Source organism: Strix aluco, chromosome 24 (genome assembly GCF_031877795.1).
Source record: "Strix aluco isolate bStrAlu1 chromosome 24, bStrAlu1.hap1, whole genome shotgun sequence".
In the NCBI taxonomy this organism is placed as follows: domain Eukaryota; kingdom Metazoa; phylum Chordata; class Aves; order Strigiformes; family Strigidae; genus Strix; species Strix aluco.
The window spans coordinates 7,746,790-7,766,386 of record NC_133954.1 but is presented as its reverse complement, the minus strand read 5'-3'; the positions used below and the strand labels follow the sequence as shown (position 1 = coordinate 7,766,386).

Here is a 19,597-nt window from a genome sequence, read left to right as displayed (position 1 = left end):
TGACCTGCTCTTGATTATTGAACATAAACCCCAGATTTGAGCTCCCTGTGCAGAGCAGGGACTGGGGCTTTTAGAGTCAAAGTTCATGATCAGATAAAAGGGGCAGAGTAAGCTGGGGAAGCCCCATGTTGGGATCAGAACAATGTTGCCAGTTTTCTTCTTTGCCCGAGCAACCCCTGCTGTGGGGGCATGGGAAAGGAGCAGAGCACAGCCCGCTTTACTCTGACCAGCCCCTTGGGAGCTGTTACTAACAGGCCCCGTTCAGAGTAGGCCCCGGGGCTGTTCTAATCTCCACTGGGACCCTGTGTAGCTGGAGAAGGAAGGGGTAGCCAGGGGAGACCCCGGGCTTTGAGAGCATGGGCACTGCTCCATCTTAGCCCAACACCCTCGTGCAATGCAGCTTCTTTAGAAAAACAGAGGATGTTGGGGATGTGGCGCTGCTGTTGGTTAACTGTGCGTGTGAAGGATGCCATGTAGAAGAATTTCCTGCCTTAAAAAGGGAAGGAATAAAAACGCTGCGGACATTTTTCTTGGAAGGTGAATGAACAGGACAGCAGTGACAGAGCCCCACTTCCAAATGTGGGACTTCAGCAGAGGGGCGTTGGAAAACAGTGGGTGCTTTTGTCTAAAGGAGTACAGGTGAGGAGTAAAGCCATCAACTGTTTCAACACCCACAAAGGCAAAGCCACTGCTGGTGTCCATCCATGGGACAAGAGTAGGCCAAGGCCTTGATGATACCTCTCTTTCTGCAGCATATGAGGAGGGCATTTGGTTTCGCAGGCCGTTCGGCTGTTCCCTCTTCTCTGATGCAGTCTGTGGTTTTCTAACCTGGCTTCCATACCCTGAGCCTGCAGCATGAGGTCCCCTCAAGTTGAAGTGGCTACTGGAGGATTGATTGCAGGAGCCTTTCCTGACAAAGGTGCTCTGCAGCCTCAGCTTCAGATGATGTCAGTGAGGGCGATTTCACTCCCACCAAATAAAGGCTATGCAGAGATTAAAAGGTTAAGTCCCTTTTTCTCAGTAGACACCATGACTCTGCAGAGGGAGAGTTTAAAAATAAATAAATAAATTAGGGACCAAGTGCAAATATCCTTGGACTCTGAAGGGCTTCTGACATGATGAAACAAAAGCACTTGTCCTCACAGTCCTGCTTGTGTCCCATCAGCATCAGTGGTGGCCCAGGGAAGAGAGAGCTGCAGGGGAGAGCAGCTCTTCCCAGCCTCACTGCCTGGTTTGGCTCCTGAATGCTCAGGGCACCCAGCAGTCACCCACTTTTTTTTCTGGGTGTTCAGCTAATGGAGGGTGACAGCTCCTCATGCTGCTCCCAGGGAGGGATCCAGCTGAGAGGCTGGCTGTGGTGCTCAGCCCTGTTCCCACAAGGAAGCCTCTTTCAGCTATTTACATCTCTCTCTTTGATCTAACTTTTGACATGAAAAGACATGTCAGCCAGGTAAAGGGAAACAAATAAAATGCAGCAACAGCCCCATATCTCTGCTTGCACATGATCTGCTCCCGAGCACACACCTGCCTCACAGCCACAGATGCCTATCAGCCCTCTGATTTCCTTGCTGTCATCTCTGCTTTCCCTTCACACTGGTGTATAACTTCTAGTGACAACTTTCTGCATCTTGTTCCCTGCTCAGTGAGATGCTGCGGCTCCCTTGCCCCCTCTCTCTGCTATCTTCCTTTTCTCTAGAATATAAGCAGTGTGGGAAACGCCTCCACGTGTGCTCCTCACTGCAGGCAGTGCCCAGGACAGGTGATACAGATCTTCATTTCCTCCCTAAACTGCTGCAGTGTTTGTTTGCAGCTCACTCCAGAAGTAGCAATACAGTAGTAGGTGACATTGTCCCTCCCTGGAAACCAGATATTTTTTTCTCCTAAGCAGCTTAGAACCCTTCAGGGTGAAAAGTACAATAAAAGTATGAGAATTTGCTGGGCCAGGGGCTGCGGATACAACAGAACACAGTGATACCCACCTGTTTTTTTAAAAGGAGTAGATGTTCAAGACTTGCTGAGAAAGCAAACTTAACAAGTAAGAGTATTGTTGAGATGCAGTGAGCTCTGTGGTGGGGATAACCACTAGTACCAGCTGCAAAACAGTGTGGGAAGGAGAAAAATCAGAGGTGAACTCATGCTTTTATCAGCTGTTAATTTTCCTGTGGTGTGGGCAGGCTTCTTGGGTTTGCAAAGCTGGGTGTTCTTGGGCAATCCCCAGGCCATCTGTTCTGGTTATTTTATATGGCTTTTCAGGTAGCAAACCAGGGCTGGAATCCTGTGATATGAGAGATAGCTGCCCAGTCCGGGGCCTGCAGTCCCACGTGAGCTGTGCTGCTGAGAGATGGGGCTCAGTTTACAAGAGTTCTTGGCTTTACCCAGGCAGTGATGGCTCTCTGCTTCATCAGACTCCTGCTGTGATGATTTCTTGGGAAACTCAGCAGCCCTCTTTCTTCCCACAGCCAACAGGGAGATGGGCTGTCTTCCCGCTGTCCTCCCTGCCTCCTCCCACGGTGAGAGGTGACTCTGGGTGGCTTGTTGGTGCTGGTGACAGGGCTGGCACTAAGCAGGGCCAAGTGAAACAGCACTAGCCCTTCTCCTCATGCTTGGGGTTTTGCTGAGGCCTCCACATCATAATGGTTCTGTTTTGGGGACAGCCTGACCCGGGCATGACGTGACACTTGGGAGAATGCGGTTGCAGTGGGGACTCTTTCTCCTCGCCTGAGGGAGAGAGGCCCTTGGAGCTACGTGCTGCTCACAGACCTTGCAAAGAACAGGCCCTGCCCCACTAGGAACACCAGCCAAGGGTGAGAAGAGAAACTGAGGCATGGACACCTTGCTGACCCGGTCTGCAACCCAACCAGTTGACTTTCAGATTAATCCTTTATCTTTTAGCTATCATGCAATGTCCTGCAGGATTCAGGATCCTCTCAAGCAATGGGAAAGGAAGCAAAAGGAAAACAAAGGGTTTTTCCTGCTAGTTCTTGTCACAGGAAGCCCTGCACTGTCTGAGGGAACCACCACCACTGAGTGCAGAGGCGCTGGGCTTTGAGACTATATCAAAGTAGAAGTTCAAGCAGAGGAAATTCCTGTTCCCATTCTCCCTTCTCCTTTACTAGTTCAGTGTAGGGCCACAATTAAAGATTAACTGCCTCCAAATAATGTATCATCAGAGCTAACACCCACCAGCATCTTCTTGTGCCCAAGATTAGACCTTTGGAGCAGCAGAGCTGACATGGAATAAACACCTGAGATGCGGAACTACAGACCGAGGTACCCACTGGGGGTACCAGTAGCTTTAACTCTGCCCTTCTGAGAAGACATACTGGGCCCTCCCTGGCAAGGATTTTAATGCTGCAAGCACCTGGATGCTGAGGGCAGCTCCTTGGGGACCCAGCATGGCCAGCTGGTTTCCCTGTGGTTTTACAGGGCCTTGTGCATTAGGGGCTTGAACTGAGCCAGGGCAGGGCAGCAGTAACAGCCTGGTGTGATACAGAAAAGCCTGGTAGATCCATGTGTGGGTTGTTAACTTTCTTTGGGGTACTGGGGGCGGGGTGGTAAAATGACTGTAGCTATCAGCCTCTGCATAAAAATCATGCCACAAAAAAAAAAATAAAAAGTTTTCTTGGGGAGCCTTGGGTTTGTGGGTTTGGTTTTTTTTAAATAAAGTAAAATACAGATTCTGAGATATGGCAGTTGGACAAGAGCAGGATGGGAGTGAGAGAAACAGAACTGGGCTTTTACTCTTTGTTTTCTGTTCAATCTGCTTTGGTGTTGTACTGTAATCTCAGGTGGTCTCCCCAGCAGGGAAGTTCTAAAGTTTGTGCTGGGGTAATATTTAAATGAAAATGTCACCATAGCAGGCTGTTCGGGACATTTCTGTTCCTGCTCAGATCAGCATCCACCCCTACCAAAGCAGTGCAAGTAGGGTCCATGTACCTTGGCTAGTGAAGAACAAGCTGGTTCAACTAGAGTCCATTCACACCCAATCTTCCAGCCTAACTTTTTGTGTAGAAGCTTCCCTCCAGGTTTGAAAAACTGCGCTTGGGGGGAAGGTGCTGTGACAGAGGAAACAGAGCTGTATTTACCAGCTTTGCAGAAGGGGCACTGCAAGACTTATACCCGGGAAAGTCACGTTTGAATGAATGTCTCTGGGATAGACTCACCTTGTTCAGGCTTAACCCCTACTTCCTTCCTGTTCTTGCCTCTGTTGAATATTTTTAACATACCGCTTCAGAGGCATCCTGCGCACACTCTTTCCTAGCCTCCTCCTGCCCTTCCTGCCTTGCTGCCCCTACCAGCACGGGGGACACGAACACATCTTGCAACTGGCATCTTCCATCATCTCCCATCTTTTGCGCTGCTGTCTTGCAGCTCAGTTTGGGACACAGTTTCCCATGCTCATGCACACCTTTGGCTTGTCAGAGATGAAGGATAACCCGCTGCAGGTTTCTGACTCGCTCCAGATCAGCATCATGCGCAGATCCAGTGTGGGGAACCCCAGATGCTGTTTTTACAGCAGCAGTTGAGCTCAGCCTCCCACGGGAGGTTCCTCTCCTCTCCTTTCTGGGGATGTGTTCAGCAAGAACTGGGTGCCTGCTCCACCAGGTCCTCTCCCCACAGATTTAGGTTTTTCATGCTTTCTATGGGTGGGGAAAGTGAACCAAGCATGGCTGTAGGTGAGCACGTGGTTAACAGAAGCATCCACCTTACTTTTCTAAAGACATCAGATGCTTCACTTTCTCTGGAAGTTTGTTCTGCATCTACAGTATACTTTATGTCCCTGGTCACTCACCCTGATGCCTCTCTAGCTGTGACAGTCCTCTCCTGATTTACCAAGTAGAAAACCACAGCACAAAGCATCAAGTCATCCGTAAATAAACCTGACCTACCTCTGAGAGTTACACTAGTGTAAGTAAGTCAGGACTTGCTGGACTGAAGTCAGCTCAGTTCTGCTGATGTAAAACAGGCATATGAGGAACGTCTCAGCCCCCAGTGCTGCCTAGTGCCAGGCAAAGAATAATGAAACCAAATTTGGCCCTAAGAATTGTTCCCCATCTCCCAGCCGAGCTGAGCTCCAGCCTGGCTTAGGACATTATTTCTTACCCACTTCCACAAGTGCTTTCTCCCCCCACACACCCCACCACATCCTCTGTGTTTCAGGACGGAGGCATTTTCTGCTAGATCCACTTGGATATAAACAGCACAAAGGAAGCAATAAGGAAACTCCTCCCTATCCCTTGCTCTAACCACTTCAGACACGCTGCCAGCTTGCTGCAGGGTACAAATTATCACAAACTCGGGGAGCTCCCTTACCTGGAGAGGCTTCAGCTCTGGTACATCAGCGGGTGTCGGGGAGCAGATGCCCATTTCAGTGCAACAGCCACACTGCAAATTACAACTGCACCGAGCACCCCTCCATGTGGCTGCTTTCGGTCTCCTCTTCACAAGTCAGGTAGGCTGGTTATCTATTAAATAGGGAGAGAGCACGCGCCCAAGAGAGGGTGAACACACAGAGGAAATCAGGCAGTTTCCTGTTTGTTTATCATGAACAAGAGCTTGTTTGGCTGGTCTCAATGTTGCTAGCAGGCTGGCCCAGCTGCTGCTGGTGGTGCAGAGCTGAGCTCTTCCACTAGCATGAAAGGAAGAAGTAGTAAAGCAAAGTCTCCCAGGAAAAAAAACAACACAACAAACCAACAAACCAAACCCAAACCTCTCTGAAGGTTTGTAGCCAAGGCAGAGTGGTGGGCAGGGAGGTTTCACCTTGGCTTGTCGGGCTCTGATGTGTGAAGGTGGCAACCAACTGCTGCTCTTTGGTCTCAAGCGGGAGATGCATTCTGGCAGCAGAGAGGGCTGCAGTCTCCTCATCATACAGGGCTTTTTAGGTGCCCCAGCAGGTCTTATATTGTCCATTACCAGCAGACTTTGCCCAAAACCTGGTCCCTGTAGCATAGTTTTTGGGCTGTATTCAGAGAAATACAAATTACGAGTCTGTGCTGTCATTACTCAAATCACTCTGGAGCCACAAAACTACAGGGCTTCAGATTAAAAAACTGCCAAGCTTTTACCAACGCTGGCCCCTCCAGTATGAATTCGTCACTGATGTTTGGGGCCCAAGGACTCAATGCTGTTTTCTAATCTCAAGCTAAAGCAGCTTGCACCTCTGAAGTCATGCCTAGACATTTCTGTTGTTCCTGTCCACCCTGAATTAGTAATAAACTAGGGAGAACCTTTGGTGGATGGGAAAGGGGCTCAAGGGGCTGCGCGGGGACAGGCCACAAAGCCAAGCCACCCTGGGACCAGGGTTCGAAAGGGAGACAGGCACTGGCACCTTTAAGTGAGCTACCTTAGGCCGGAGGAGTTAAAACCTGGAGCTGGTTTTTTAAAAAAAGTTAAAACCTGTCCACTACTTGTGTCCTCTGCCCAGGGCAGGGTGACCTCCCCACACCCCTGTCCCCACGGGAGACCTAGGGACACCCTTAGGTCCCTTCCCATGCAGAATTGCTGCTGCCATCTGGTGGGAGATCGGCCCAGCTGCCAGCCTCCGCGGCTCTGCAGTTCGCATTCATCTTGCCTTCTGGAAAAGGTGACCCCTTCCTTCGCAAACCTCCTTCCGGGCTAGACGCGGTCTGTCACGCTTCGCAGCAAAGCTACAGCCTCCATCGCTCACCCGCAAAACACTCCCGGCCCCAGGACTTTGGTGTTAAATGTAACCATTTGTTGGAAAAATGGAAACATCCAGGATTACCTGGTGTGATGCTGGTGTGAGTCAGCTCTGGGGAGGGAGAGCCTGGCAGAAGGACATTTAATTCTGACTAGCAAACACCCAGGCAGAGGTCTGGGGCAGAGCCTTTCTCCGAGTAAATTTTTGTGTCATTTTAGCTGGGTTCCTTAAGGAAGTGGGTGCTTTCTCCAGCCCAGTAACACATCCAGCCTTGCTGGGGAAGCGCTGGCTTGATGCAGTCATGCTGTCTTTCATCTGGAGAAAACTGATTTCAAACTAACTTGATGGGGGATGAAAAGCTGTCAAATATACTAAATTCAAAGTGTTCTGTGCAAATAGGTGACAAAAACTAAGAAAAACTGACCAGAGAAAGCATTCCCCTCCCCAAAGCAAAAGTTTTAGCATGGCTGCAATCTGTAATAAGCAGCAGAAAGTCCAAACAACAGGGAACTGGTGTAACTGCCCAGTGCAGGAAATTCTTCAGTCAGACCTGTGCCAGACCACAAGCCCACTGGCTTTTCTGTTCACAGAAACAAACCTGAGGTTTCTTCACCTCCCTTCAAGTGGCATCATGCAGCTGCCTCCCACCTGCAATCCCAGCTTACCTTGGCCTGAAGCATCTTACCCAGAAGATGTGGCACATGGTGGCCATGGAGTTCTAGGTCAGAGACAGTGGTTGCTCCTCCAGGCATGGTCACACGACAGTTCCTTTCTTGCTGTCTCTAAGGATGAGGTGAAGGGGGAAAATCTGCCATTTCTGGAGCACTTCCAGCACCTTCGTGTTGCAAAGAGCAGGCAGCCCTTGCGATAGCTCTGCCCTGCAGCCGGGAGCTAGACCCCCCCTGCCAGCAGAGCTGCAGGACGCCAGGCTGATGGAGCGGTTTAGGGAGGGCAGACCAGGACCTGCACAGCTGAACTCCTCTCTCTGCCCTCAGTACAAAGCCACATGCCTCGACCCTCTCTCTTGTTTCTTCACCCCGGGTTGTGCTCCACTTTCACCAGCAAGTTTTTGTTACTGGATTATTAAAAGCAACAAGGTTAGAAATGCCAAACAGAGAGGGTGGGGACGCCTTGTTTGTTGGAGCAGCGAGGGCGGCCTGCCTTCATGTTACCCAAGCCCGAAGCTCTTTCTATTGCCCTGACAAGTAGAGCCCTGAGAGCGAGCGCTCACACCCTGCTAACGCCTCCCGAACGCTGCGAGGGAAGGGCCAGCATCCCGGGAAGCTGAGTTCAGCCTTCAACTCTTCAGTCCAGCCTTGGCCTGGAATGCCAGGCAGGCCAGTCCTTGACTACACAATCTCAATTTTTTGTTGGGTTTGGTTTTGGGTTTTTTTTGTACATCAAGGAGTCCGCCAGCACCTGAGAAGTTTGGCAGAGGATGACAGGCAGTGCTGGCTCGCTGCTGTGCAGCTCTCGGAGCAGCATCCATCCAGCAAGCAGAAGGCTGTTTCCTCACCCAGTATCCTCGTACAGCCCACACAAAACCACATCCCGATTTTAGGGTCACCAATCCCATCTGGAGCCAGACAGCTCGACAGTCTACAAGGCTGAAGAGCGGCTATAAACACAGTATAAACAAGGGGTTCAGCTCGCACACACCGAGACAGCTACAGGTTCAAGAGCAGCTTTGAAGTCTGATGAGTTCATGGCAGCTTTAGGCATTAAGTGAGGCAAAGCGAGGGTAGAAGAGCAGTTAACAGCCAGGGAACATTTGTAAAAAGAATTATACCCAAAAGCAAAGGAAACAGAGATTAATCAGACCCAGGGGCCACTGTTAGAGCCTCAGACACCTCCTCCAGAGAGACTAACAGCAAAAGCAGCAGGAAACACTCCACACTCCACTGAAAATGCAGAACTGGAGGGAGAGGTAATGCAGAACTACAGAAGCTGAGAAGGGATTTCAGACACACTGTTTTGAGCCCAACACCTGGTGCATGAATCTAATGGAGAGAAACGCAGGAAACGCTAAGGGGGCTTTAAAAGGAGCCTTGGGAGAAAAGTGAAAGCTTCCTTAGAAGTGTCTGAAGCGGTAAACCAGAAGAATAAAGAACAAGAGCACTGGAGGGGGAAGAGGTCTGGAAGTTATTTGGGAGTTATGGACCTGACTGCTCAGCTGCTTAAAATATTTTGCAAGCTCAGGCACCTCATCACTGCAAGATCCTACCCTGCCCAACAGAAAAAGCAGGCAAGGCTTTCCATTTCGCCAGAGGTGAGGGCAACAACTCAAAGTGGCTGCACCATGACGAAACGAGCCCACCATTCACAGCAGCTTTCTGAGAGCTCAACGTCCTCAGCGTAGCAATGACACCCACCTAAGACTGCGCTGCTCAGGGAGAACTGACACCGTATGAGCAGCCTCTTTGCAGGATGGGGGGAGTGTGCCAGGCTAGCGCCGTGCCTCTGACAGCTGCTGACAGGTTTGAAGTTCCCTGTAGGCTGTATCTGGTACAATACACCCCTGTTTTCTTTCCAACAGCACGGTGTTGCATCAAAAGAGCGCCCTGGAAAATGTAGGTACATGCAGTAAACAGCCTGAACTGTGCATGGGAAGAAGTTAAAAGCCTTTGCAATAACCTCAAGATACTCTCAGCCTTACCTTGTTGCAGGAATTCAGCCCAAGAATCATCTTTTAAGCTTGTCAGGAGCAAGACCTATTTGCCTGTGCTAAGAGACTTTTATCCAGATAACCTAGCACAAGCATGAGGTGTCTTGCTCCACTGACCCAACCTTCATTCTTCTGAGGTATCAGAAAAACAAAAAAACACCCCACACTACTACACGTGGGACCGTGACATTTATTGAAGGCTGGTTATACAATCTCAAACCCATCACATCCTCCTCACAATTCAGGTTCCCTAAATAAAAAGAGCATTGATGTAACAGAGAATTCTGCCCACCTCCGACTGCCTGAGCCACAGAGCACCGAGTTGTCCCCTCTTTGTCCCAGGTGCCGTTTCAAAAGGCCAACTGCCACTTTTACTGACTGTGGTCCTGCAAACAGGGCAAGTGGTGGCAAAGAGATTGGTGTGCGGCAGCGGGGGGAGAAGTGGAGATGTCCCATTGCCAGCACGCACGTGTGAAATATTTCCTGCAGAGGAAATATCTTCTCCTCTGTGCCTGAAACCCATTTACTGCATAAAGTGAATCTCTGCTAGTCTCACCCCCAGCCGCAATCCCCTCGACCTGTGCCTCCAGCGAGCAGCGCTACGGTTCACACAGGCACAGCAGAGCCACTGCCCTAACAGCTGAGATGTCCCCTGTCCCCTTACTCTCAGCAGGCACCTGAAAAAAAGACTGGCTTGATGGAAGAGCGAGCCCTGAGCGTCCCTGTTCCGTAGTCCAGGACCTGCAAGTCTGTAACGACCCTGGCTCAGCCAGCCTAAAGGCACTGAAGCATCGCTGTGAAACCCGATTGATACAGCACTCCTGTGCTCAGGGAGTCACCTGGGCTACCTGTTCGTCCCAGGAGTGAACAGATGAAAACTCTGCTCCTGTTGCTCAAACTGCCTGGAAAGGGGCAATTCTCAAACCTAGCTTAATGGTCAGTGGAGCCACCACTCTGACCGTACATGGGAGGAATGCAGGTTTGTTGTCAAGAGTGTTCGGTTTTATTTGATTAAGAATTCAAAATGGGTTGAGTTTTAAATTTCCTCTGCTTTTACCAATGAGGAAATTGCAAGGATTCTTTTGGAAAGGGCTGATCTGGTAGGTAGAGGTGACCAGGCTAGCTCTGGCTGCAGAGCCGGGTTCACTGTGGCAGCTGGAGGAGCACAGACTGTCCAGAGGGCAGATAAGTGATGTTGCGGGACCGTGAGAGCTGGTACGCGATGTCTTCAGCTGCCTCCAGCTTGCGCAGCTCAATCAAGCCATCGCCTGCAGTGGCCAGCGAGTTGGCAATCAGCTCGGCTGCTTTCGAGTCTCCCTCAGCAGAGATGACAGCTGCTTTCTTCTGCTGCTCAGCCTGAAAGTAAACCCATGAGAAGGGGAATAAACAACAGAGGAAACAAGAGCAAAAGAGAAGGAAGATGCTGTTGGCATGTTGAAAATATAAATTCCCAACTTCACCACCCTACTGTTCTTTCTCCCAGCGGGAGAGCTGAGATAGAAAGTGATTTTATTTTAAAGCTGTATTCTGTTAAGACTGTTTTTCTGCCTGCTGTGGAAAAAAGGTTGAAAAATCATCTTGCAATTGCCTTATCAGTCCTAACCTCATGAAACATTAACCCACTTAAGGGCACTCCTGATGGAAAATTGTCCATGAAAGATTTGAGAACTTCAGTGGAGTTAAAACCGGGTCAGATAAACACTTCTACTGTTTAATCATCCTGGCTGATTACATGCATCTTACTGCATCAGTGGATTAGCTTTGGGTGTAGTTGTAGGTTCTTGCAATCTCAACAGGTGGGTGTTCTCAGCTGTACAGGGGTACTCTGACACAGAATTGTTTCTGTGGATGCTCACCGAGATCCTGGGTTATCCGAGATGATGTGGTCTTGCACACAATAACACTCCTAGGACATGGGCCCCCATGCCCATGGTATCAACCACCATGGAAAGCTTCAGCCACCCTCTCAAAATTCACAAACAGCAGGATCACTTGTGTGGCAAATCTCAACCCTGAACCCCATTTCTAGCTGACGCTTTCTCCCGAGCGCTGTCTCCTCCCTCCTCCTCTATGCAGACAGTCCTGTTCAGCACTCCAGTAAGACCGTAACATGGTAGTAAAAGAAAAAAAAAAGACCCCAAAACCCAACAAAACCAACCTTAGGCTTTATCTATCCAACAATCACGTGTCAGAGCTGAGAACTGTATCAGCACTGTGACCCTACGTGATTTCGTCATTCTACCTGCCTGGTCTCCTGGACATGGGAGTGAGATGTTCACTGCAAGCTAGAGTGGGCAGGAGATACCAGGAACTGTTTCCAAATTTCTCAGAAGGACAAGGTACCTTTTCCACAATGAATCTGGCTCTCTCTGCTTCTTGCTGGGCCACTTGCTTCATTTCCACCGCCTCCGTGAACTCCTTGCCAAAGGTCAGATGGGTCTGCGGGGCAGAAATCAAGCAAAGTCCACAATGCTGAGAGTTTACAGCAGCACTGCTGCAACGCACACAGCTCCTGGCGGGGAGGCAGCCTGCCTATATCGGTGACGCTGGAACCGAGATGGAAAGCCAATATCCCTAAAAGAACAGGAACTGGGACAAGCGGGCCTCCCCACCCAGTTCTGAAGTCTCAAGGGAGACACCACAAGCACAGCTCCAGTCCAGCAGATCAGTAACACCAGTACCTTTGGAGACACACTGCGCTCCCCTGCCACCAGCGCCTGCCCCAGCACCCGGCAGAGGGAGCCCTCTCGCTCAACACTCCCCCCCACCATCTCCCAACCCATCCTGCACCCTCCACGCTCCATCACCCACCGGTGTGCTCAGCCCGGGCTGTCTGACAGCCACAGGCTCCTGGGATGGAACAGGGGAAAGGTGAATCTCCTTCAGTAGAGTCCTCAGTGGGAAAGCACCAGAAACAAAGTCAAAACCTCATGTTTTTCTGGAATGAAGTCACCTTCCTGCAAAGACTTCCTATATGTTCAAAGCCAAATGAAAGAGCTCGTTTCCCTTTCCTCTAAGCAGGCTTTCGAGGGAAGTCCCAAAAGAGAGAGGGAGAGGCGCATGGACAAGCCAGATTACAACAGATTTCATTTATAAAGCTTATAGGGAGATAGGAGGGAAGAGCTCCCTCCTTGAACAGTCTTAGAAGACACAGCCAGGAGAATAATATTTCATAGGAAAAAAGCCACCATGGAAAGTGTACATTTGCACTGCCTCGTGTCTCAGGGTGCCTGTGAAACAGCTGCCTTTTCTAAAGCAACGTGCTGCCCGATCCATCACCCACAGAAGCATTTGCTCTTCGTTTGATCTCTAAAAGCCCTGCGACAGCGAGGTCTGTCGACAGGCCAGTGCAGCGGAGCCTTCAAGGGCTTTGCTCAAGGTCACAGGCCAGCAACAAAACCAGAGGTGCTGGCTTGAGCTGCAACAGCTACGTACCACGCAACAGCAGACACACAGAGTCCACACGTCCAAACTTCCTGGCCTTCTCTGGCCATCCACTGAGTCTCTTCTCCACCACTCTTATTTGGGCACACTCCAAAGAGAAAAACTGAAAAGGGAGAACTCTTACCAAGGACACATCATCCAGAATGAGCCCGAAGGTTGCTGCTCTCTCCGTGAGGTCTTCACTCACTTGTCGCGAGACCAGCTCTCTCTGAGTGATCAATTCTCCAGCATCAAAGCGAGCCTGAAAGCAGGATGGACAGCAGTGAGAAGAAAGCTCCCAGAAGCAAGAGATTCTCCATGCCCTGCCTGTCTTTGCACCCATGAACCCCAGAATTAATCCAGTTCTTCTCCCAAAGCTAACAAACACTGGGCCGCCCAGGAGAAAGACTGAATGACTGGGAATTTAAGTGTAAGCTGGAGGGGAAGTTGTCCAGTTGAGCACTTAAGGTAAAAGCGCACAAGCTGGACTAAAGTTTTTTAAAGTTATTATTTAGCAGTCACCTGTGGATGTTTCCAAAACCAGAGGTCTTCAGTAAGCTGAAATCTAAGATGACATGAGAAGTGAAAATCCCAGTCTCCTGCCTGAGACTCCCAGCCTGAAGAGCAGAGCTACCAGCTAAGAGCAGGTAATGAAGAAACCTTTTTCCATCCAGAGCTCATCCAAAGTGAATTAAGTCAGGCCAAGCAATCAGAATGATGGAGAAGCAAACAATTAGCATAGCTACAATTAGCTTTTCTGGATGGCCCGTGAGAGCCTGAGGGATGGAAAGTGAAGCCTTGTTCTGGAGCACGACATAATCCACACTCCAGCGGGTCCCTCACTGCTAAAAAGGGGAGGAAAAAAAAAAGGCAACTGGCAGAGCCCAGCAACTCTCATGCTGTCCTTACCACAACAGACTTGAGGATTTCGGTTGTGATCGAGGGCAGGACACGCTCATCGTAGTCCTCTCCAATACTGGTGAAAATGCGCGGTAACTGGGCGGTCACTGGTCTAAAGAGGATACGCAGCGTGATGTTCACGTTCTGTAGATCTGTACAGAGTCAGGAAGTTAGTGGCAAACCATAGGGACAGGAGACATCCTGAGACTGCCCTCTCCAGGGCAACTAAGTGAGAAATAACACACATTGACACTTCTTTTTGCCAGCAGTTATTTTCACTAGCCCCTTTCATTTTGGGATCCAAATCCTCCTTACACATAAGATTTAAGTTTCAGTGTGTTTGTGACGCAGGGAATTACTTGCCCTACTGTAAAGACAGAGACTTTATGTTCAAAGTTCAAATTTACAGCACTGAAGGAAGGGTCCCTTAATCTGTTCTATAACTAAAAACCATTCCTGACTCTGTGCCAAACCGGACTTGGGACACATGGGATCTCCATGTCCAGATAAAAAAAAAATTAATCAGAATATCTGGTTTTCTTACAGCTGCCGGCTCCAAGCACTCACCTTTGCTTCCAGTGATCACAGGAATGTTACGGGGGCGAGAGCGGCAGTCGAAAATGATGGGTTTCTGTACCCAGGGGATGAGAAAGTGGGTACCTTCTCCTACCACTGTGTCCTGGACCCCGCGGAATCGGTCAAAGATGACAGCTCTGTGGCCTGCGTCAACTAGAGAAGAAAACAGCACGTCATGGGCGGTTTCGCTACTGCCACCCGTTGTACCTGCACACCACCAAAACCTTCTCCGTGGAAACGATCTGTCAGGGTCAGTTAAGACCTTCTGCTGCAGGAGACTGGTGAAATTAATTAGACTGTTTGGAGCAACAAGGCAAAGATGATGCAGCTGGGAGTCCCGGCCCCTCACACTGCAGCTGTCTAGAGAAAGGACCTTGCAATGCAAAAGGTATAAAACAGCCCAGCCAGGCTTCACGTCCACCTTCCCGATGCCATTAGCAATAAAAGTGCAGAGCAGCCAAGATACTAACAGAACAAAAAAAAAGGTAGAAAGTGAACTGGAAGCACTCAGCTTCTCCCACTCACCATTGTAAAGAGCAGAATTGACAACTCCACCTGCGACAGCCAAGCCCAGGCCGAGCTTCCCAAGGCCTTCAAACACCTTCGCAGCCATTTCACACGTCCAGTTCCAGCCCCTTTAAAAAGTCCCTCCTGCAAAAAAACCCACAAGTTTGGTAAAATCGTATTAGGCAAGAAGGCCGGGGGGTCCTGCGCACAGGTGCCTACGGAGCCGAGGGTTAACCCCCCCTCCAAAAATCCCAGCCTGCAGCGGCGGCGCAGCCCCCAGCAACTCCTTCTCCCCCTCAACAGCCACCTCAGCCCCACGGGGCCTCCTCCTCCCTGGGCTCAGATCCCCGCAGCACCCACCTGTGTGGGTGCCCCCATCCCAGCACCCCCCGCAGGACCAGGCCGACCCGCCCCCGGATCACGGCTCACCCCAGCCCCTCCCGTACCACCGCGGCCGCCCGCTGCAGGCCCTCCCGAACCCGGCCCAGCCGCCTCCCGCAGCCCCTCGCCAGGCCTCCCGCTCCCTCCTAGGCCGCTCGCCCCCAGGACAGGCGACCCGTCAGCCAAGGCCTCACTCCCGGCCCCGGCACCTACCGCGCCCTCCCGCCCCGCTCCCCTCCCGCGGCGCCCCTGACCTCCACATGAATCCGCGGCCGCCCGCCCCAACGCGCCTGCGCGCCGCGCCAAGACGCCCGCTCCTCATTGGCCCGCGCATCCCCGCGGCATTCTGGGATATGTAGTTCTACCTCCCTTTTCCCGCCGCCGCGCACTTACAACTCCCAGCAAGCCCCGCGGCAGCCCGCTCCCTGAGCAAGGCCGCTTCCTATTGGCTGCAGCTTCCCGCTGCCCGCAGGGGATCTTGGGAGCTGTAGTCCTGGCAGCGGGAGGGCACGTGGGGGTTGCACCGGGGCGCCCGGGGCCGGTGTAGAGGCCTGAGGAGGCCCCGGGAGGGTGAGTCAGCCTGTGCCCACCCCTCGCTTGTCACGGGAGAAAACAGGCCTGGAACTGGCCTGTCCCAGATCTCTGCAGAGGGGCAGCGGTTCCTGGAGGGGGCGGGGGGGGGGGGGGCGTGGGGACAGTGGCGGGTAAATGGATTTTGGCGAAGCGGTGGCGCTGCCAAGGAGGGACCCCAGACGTCGGGCCACATCCCCCCCCCCCCCCCCTCCTGTGACACTGCCCCCGGCGCAGGCAGACTCCCGCGATGCGCTTTGTCCCCTTTGGCGTGAGAAACCAGACAGCCCCCAGGGCAGCCCCCAGCGCAGCCCCCGTCCCGCTGCGGACAAAGGGCCCTTAGTCCCTCGCCATGAGCCTCCCCTCTGGCCCAGCACCCGCACGAGCAGGAGGACCGGTGCCGCTAGAGGGAAGCAGTGCTCTCCCGTCGGCTCCAGGAATCCTGATTAAAAGGAGAAAAACGGAGAGGAGGCAAAAAAAAAAAAAGTCCTCTGCCCAGGGAGACCCCAGAGGAGCTGCCTTCCCCAGAGGCAGCCCCGTCCTGTCCCCACCGTGGCACCTTCCCTGGTGGGTTTTCCATCTGATGTGACACCACTGGGCACAGGGGACTTCATTACCTCCCAGGCCGCGTCCTCCCCGATGGCATCTCAGGATAAAAATAGTATTGAACCCCCTCCAATAGGGTCCAGCAGATCCCAGGAGCAATCAGGGAGCATCGTGTCCCCTCTGTGAGCTCAGAGGGTCCCCTTCCCCCCTATTCTGCTCCTTGTGGGGAAACTGAGGCACGGAGCTGCTCAGCAACCCAGCGATGGAAGCTCCTGTGCTGCAGCCTCCTGGCTGCCTGTGCTGTACTTTGAGTGGGGTAACGGATGGGAGCCCTAAAAGTGAGGGCAGGTCCCAGCTGGTGTCCCTGATCCCCAGCTCTTGCCTGCGTGTGTCTCCAACCCCACAGGGCGGCTGTGCTGAAGCAGCTCCTGCCTGGGAAGGTCACCCCCTCCCGGGTCCCCTGTGGCATCCCTGGGTCCCCAGCACAGCTGTGCGGACAGATGTGCTGTGGAAGCCCCGTCCTGTGTCTGGCAACGCTCCTTCCGAGGCCACAAAAGCTCTTTTGTGCCTCGGCAGCACTGGGAAGCGGATGCTGAAGAGGACCAGGACAAAGTGAAGGTGTTCAGCTGTGGCCGGTCTTGCCAGGGACCCCCCTGAAGCCCAGCTGAAATGGGGGTGCCCCAGGGACCCAAGGCCCAAAAGCTGCCCTGAGCAGGACCTGGGTCTCCTCACAGTCACTATTCCTGAAACCCCGAGGCACCACAAACTAATTTGGGGGCCAGATCCTGGCAACCCCCCACTGCAGCAAGCAGGAAGCATAAAGCTGAATTTTGAGTGCTCCTGTGCCCGCCCTTGGCCATGTGCCTCCCTCCAGGGATAAATCCCGGGAGCATCTGCCTCCATCTCCAGCCCAGTCAGCAGGATCAGCCCCCACAGCCCAACGCCGTCCCAGTGCACCCCCCACCAGCCACTGGGCTTTCCCCCAAGGATGACTTTGTCCTGGGAGGCTTCTATCTACTTGCATCTAATCCAATAACAACATCCTAATTGGTGAAAAAGCTGCGGCTATAAACACCGAGAGATTTATTCCCCTTTGACGTGAGATTCACGCAGGGCACAATTCAATCATTAAAATCAGGATTTATGGAGCTGGGGGCCGGGGCTTTGCACCCCCCTGCCGAGCATCACCCTGCATGTTGCATTTCACAGCAGCTGTCGTGGGTGCATTCGCTGCCGGCTTTGCACAGCCCCCTTTCCTTTTCCTCGCCGTATAAAACGAGTCTTTCCCATTCATGCAAAAAAGGGAAAAAGGCTCGTGGCAATGGGAATTTTTGGTCCAGGGCCTAGGTTTTAGGGTGGGAGCTCCGGGAGCCGCCGGGTTGGAGCCGGTGACACCCGCCCAGCAAAAACGGAGGAAAATGAGTCCTTTGTGCAGAGAATATCTGGCGGGTGATTCAGCCAGCGCTGACGCCGGTGGTACGGGCTGACATGCTGCTTGGCAGTTTGCGGGGACCCGATGTTTCTCCCCACCATCCACCAAAACTGTCCCCAGCTTCGTGGGCTGGGGGACGTGGCACAAACCCTCGGTGGCTGGTGACTTGCTGGGTTTGGGATGGAGACGGGTTGAGCAGCCCCAAAGTAGCCGGGAGCATCCTGTGCCCCATGGAACGAGGTGAAGGCGGCCGTGGAGGCGCACACCGAAACACCGCCGGCCTGAGACCCCACTGCTGGGCAGTGAAGGCGGCAGCCACTGTCCCTGGGGCTGCAAGCTGCACCCCTTGCTTGAATCTTTTAACCAGGCTGCTGCTGTCCACCACATTTTGGAGGGACATTCCTCCACAGGGCAAAGAAACAGCAGCTTCAAGAAGCGGCTCATTGTCCTCGGGTGGCGCAGCCGGAGCTGGACAGCCTGGCCCAGCTCCGGCCACCACAGCACGGGAACAAAAAGCCTCCTCTTCTCCAACCCTCCACAGCCGGGCATCCGTGGCCAGTGCTACCCCTGAAAAATTTATGGCATGAAGTTTGCAAACTGCGGAGAATCCAAGCGCTCGGCGGCCGGTGACCCCAGGAACGCATCGATCCGCAGGGGTGCAGTGACAGAGGCACCCAATTGGAGAATGGCTTTTCGCAGAAATGAGGTTTTTCCAACCCAAACCACGGGTTTGGTTCGCACATGGCGGGATGGGGCTGATGCTGCTGCCCCGTTCCCACCCGCCTGGCCCCACACAGGGGTCCCAGCCTGAGCCCCGGCGGCTCCAGCCCCACGCCTGGCACGTAACCCAGTTAGTCTCAATAAGCGTTTAAATTAAATTAGTTAAACTACATTAAACCCCTGCGAGGACACGGTTCAGAGTGGAAACGGCCTTAATGTGATTTCAGCTGACTTCCCTGCCACAATTTGCAAGTCAGAGAAATCGAATTAAGGCTGTTTTCGTTCTGAACTCTGTCCACACAGGCCCGTAATGCAGTTTAATTAATCTGCTTTAAAATTGAGCCTGTCTTTCATTCAGGCAACTTCACCTGACTCACCCTGGAGAAGCAAAAACTCCCCGGGCAGGCAGCGGGGCTGGACTGGGAGCCCTGGGCAAGCGCAAAGCTTGGCCATAGGTTTGAGGGTGGAAGGTCCTGGGCGGTTCAGAGAAAACCAGGATTATCCTTAATCCCATCACGGAATAATCTGGGGTCAAGCTCCGTGCAGCAGCGAGCTGCATCCCCCCACACTGGGCTCTGGTGAGCTGGAGCATCCCGGCTCTTTGCCGCCCAGGGTCCCAGCAGCGCCGCGGGCACCAGGGCCAGGGTTTCTTGGCTCTCCTCGATGGTTATCGCCACTTAACAAAGTTTCCTCCTCAGTGGAAGCGAGCAGCCAGCTGAAACCAGCTGCATTAAGCCCCGTGCAGCTCCCGGGAAGGCTGTAATGGCTGGTAATTGCCGGCCAGCAGCTCCGAGAAGGCTGGGGCTGGGCCAGGGAAGACGTCGGCCTCCCAAAACCCACAGCCCCTTTATCTTCCCCGGATCCTCCAGCTGCTCCCCATCCCCTTCCCCATCCCCTTCCCCATCCCCTTCCTTCTGGCTTGCACCAAATTTGCGAAGTAAATGGGCGGCTCTGGCCTCCTGCACCAAAACAAGACCCTGGGGGGATCTGGGGCACCCCCCAGAGCACAGGGGTACCTCAAGTGCTGCAAGGGGGGGGTTTCTCTCACCTTCCCTTTGCTCCCAACCCATTTTCTCTGTAAAGGTAAAATGGCATCTCCATAAAGGACCTCCAATTAAAAGGGAGTTAATGACTTAATGAATCATAACAAAATCTGCTTGCATTAGCACATGAACTGCTGACCCTCTCTCGTTGTGGCTACCAGCTTTTTAATTGC

The 19,597-nt window shown here is 52.6% G+C and overlaps 2 protein-coding genes across 3 annotated transcripts in view; both read right to left on the bottom strand.

Annotated features, from left to right (window-relative positions):
• The window catches only part of ZNF652 (zinc finger protein 652), a 34,898-nt gene extending 27,984 nt beyond the window's left edge, over positions 1–6,914 (bottom strand). The window contains exons 1-2 of one of the 2 annotated variants that reach the window (XM_074849638.1): positions 5,761–6,914; positions 5,314–5,465 (exon numbers count right to left, since the gene is read on the bottom strand). The gene's annotated coding sequence lies outside the window, so the exon portion shown is untranslated. Of the gene's footprint in view, positions 1–5,313 lie in introns of both variants that reach the window. The other variant, XM_074849637.1, reaches the window with a different exon arrangement.
• Positions 6,915–9,496: 2,582 nt separating this feature from the next.
• Positions 9,497–15,429, bottom strand: PHB1 (prohibitin 1). Its single transcript, XM_074849642.1, has 7 exons — positions 15,368–15,429; positions 14,751–14,876; positions 14,217–14,378; positions 13,659–13,801; positions 12,895–13,011; positions 11,670–11,765; positions 9,497–10,682 (listed from the first exon to the last, which is right to left on the bottom strand). Exons 2-7 carry the CDS (start codon positions 14,836–14,838, stop codon positions 10,470–10,472), a joined length of 819 nt encoding a protein of 272 aa, XP_074705743.1. The 5' UTR covers positions 14,839–14,876; positions 15,368–15,429; the 3' UTR covers positions 9,497–10,469.
• Positions 15,430–19,597: the final 4,168 nt, after the last annotated feature.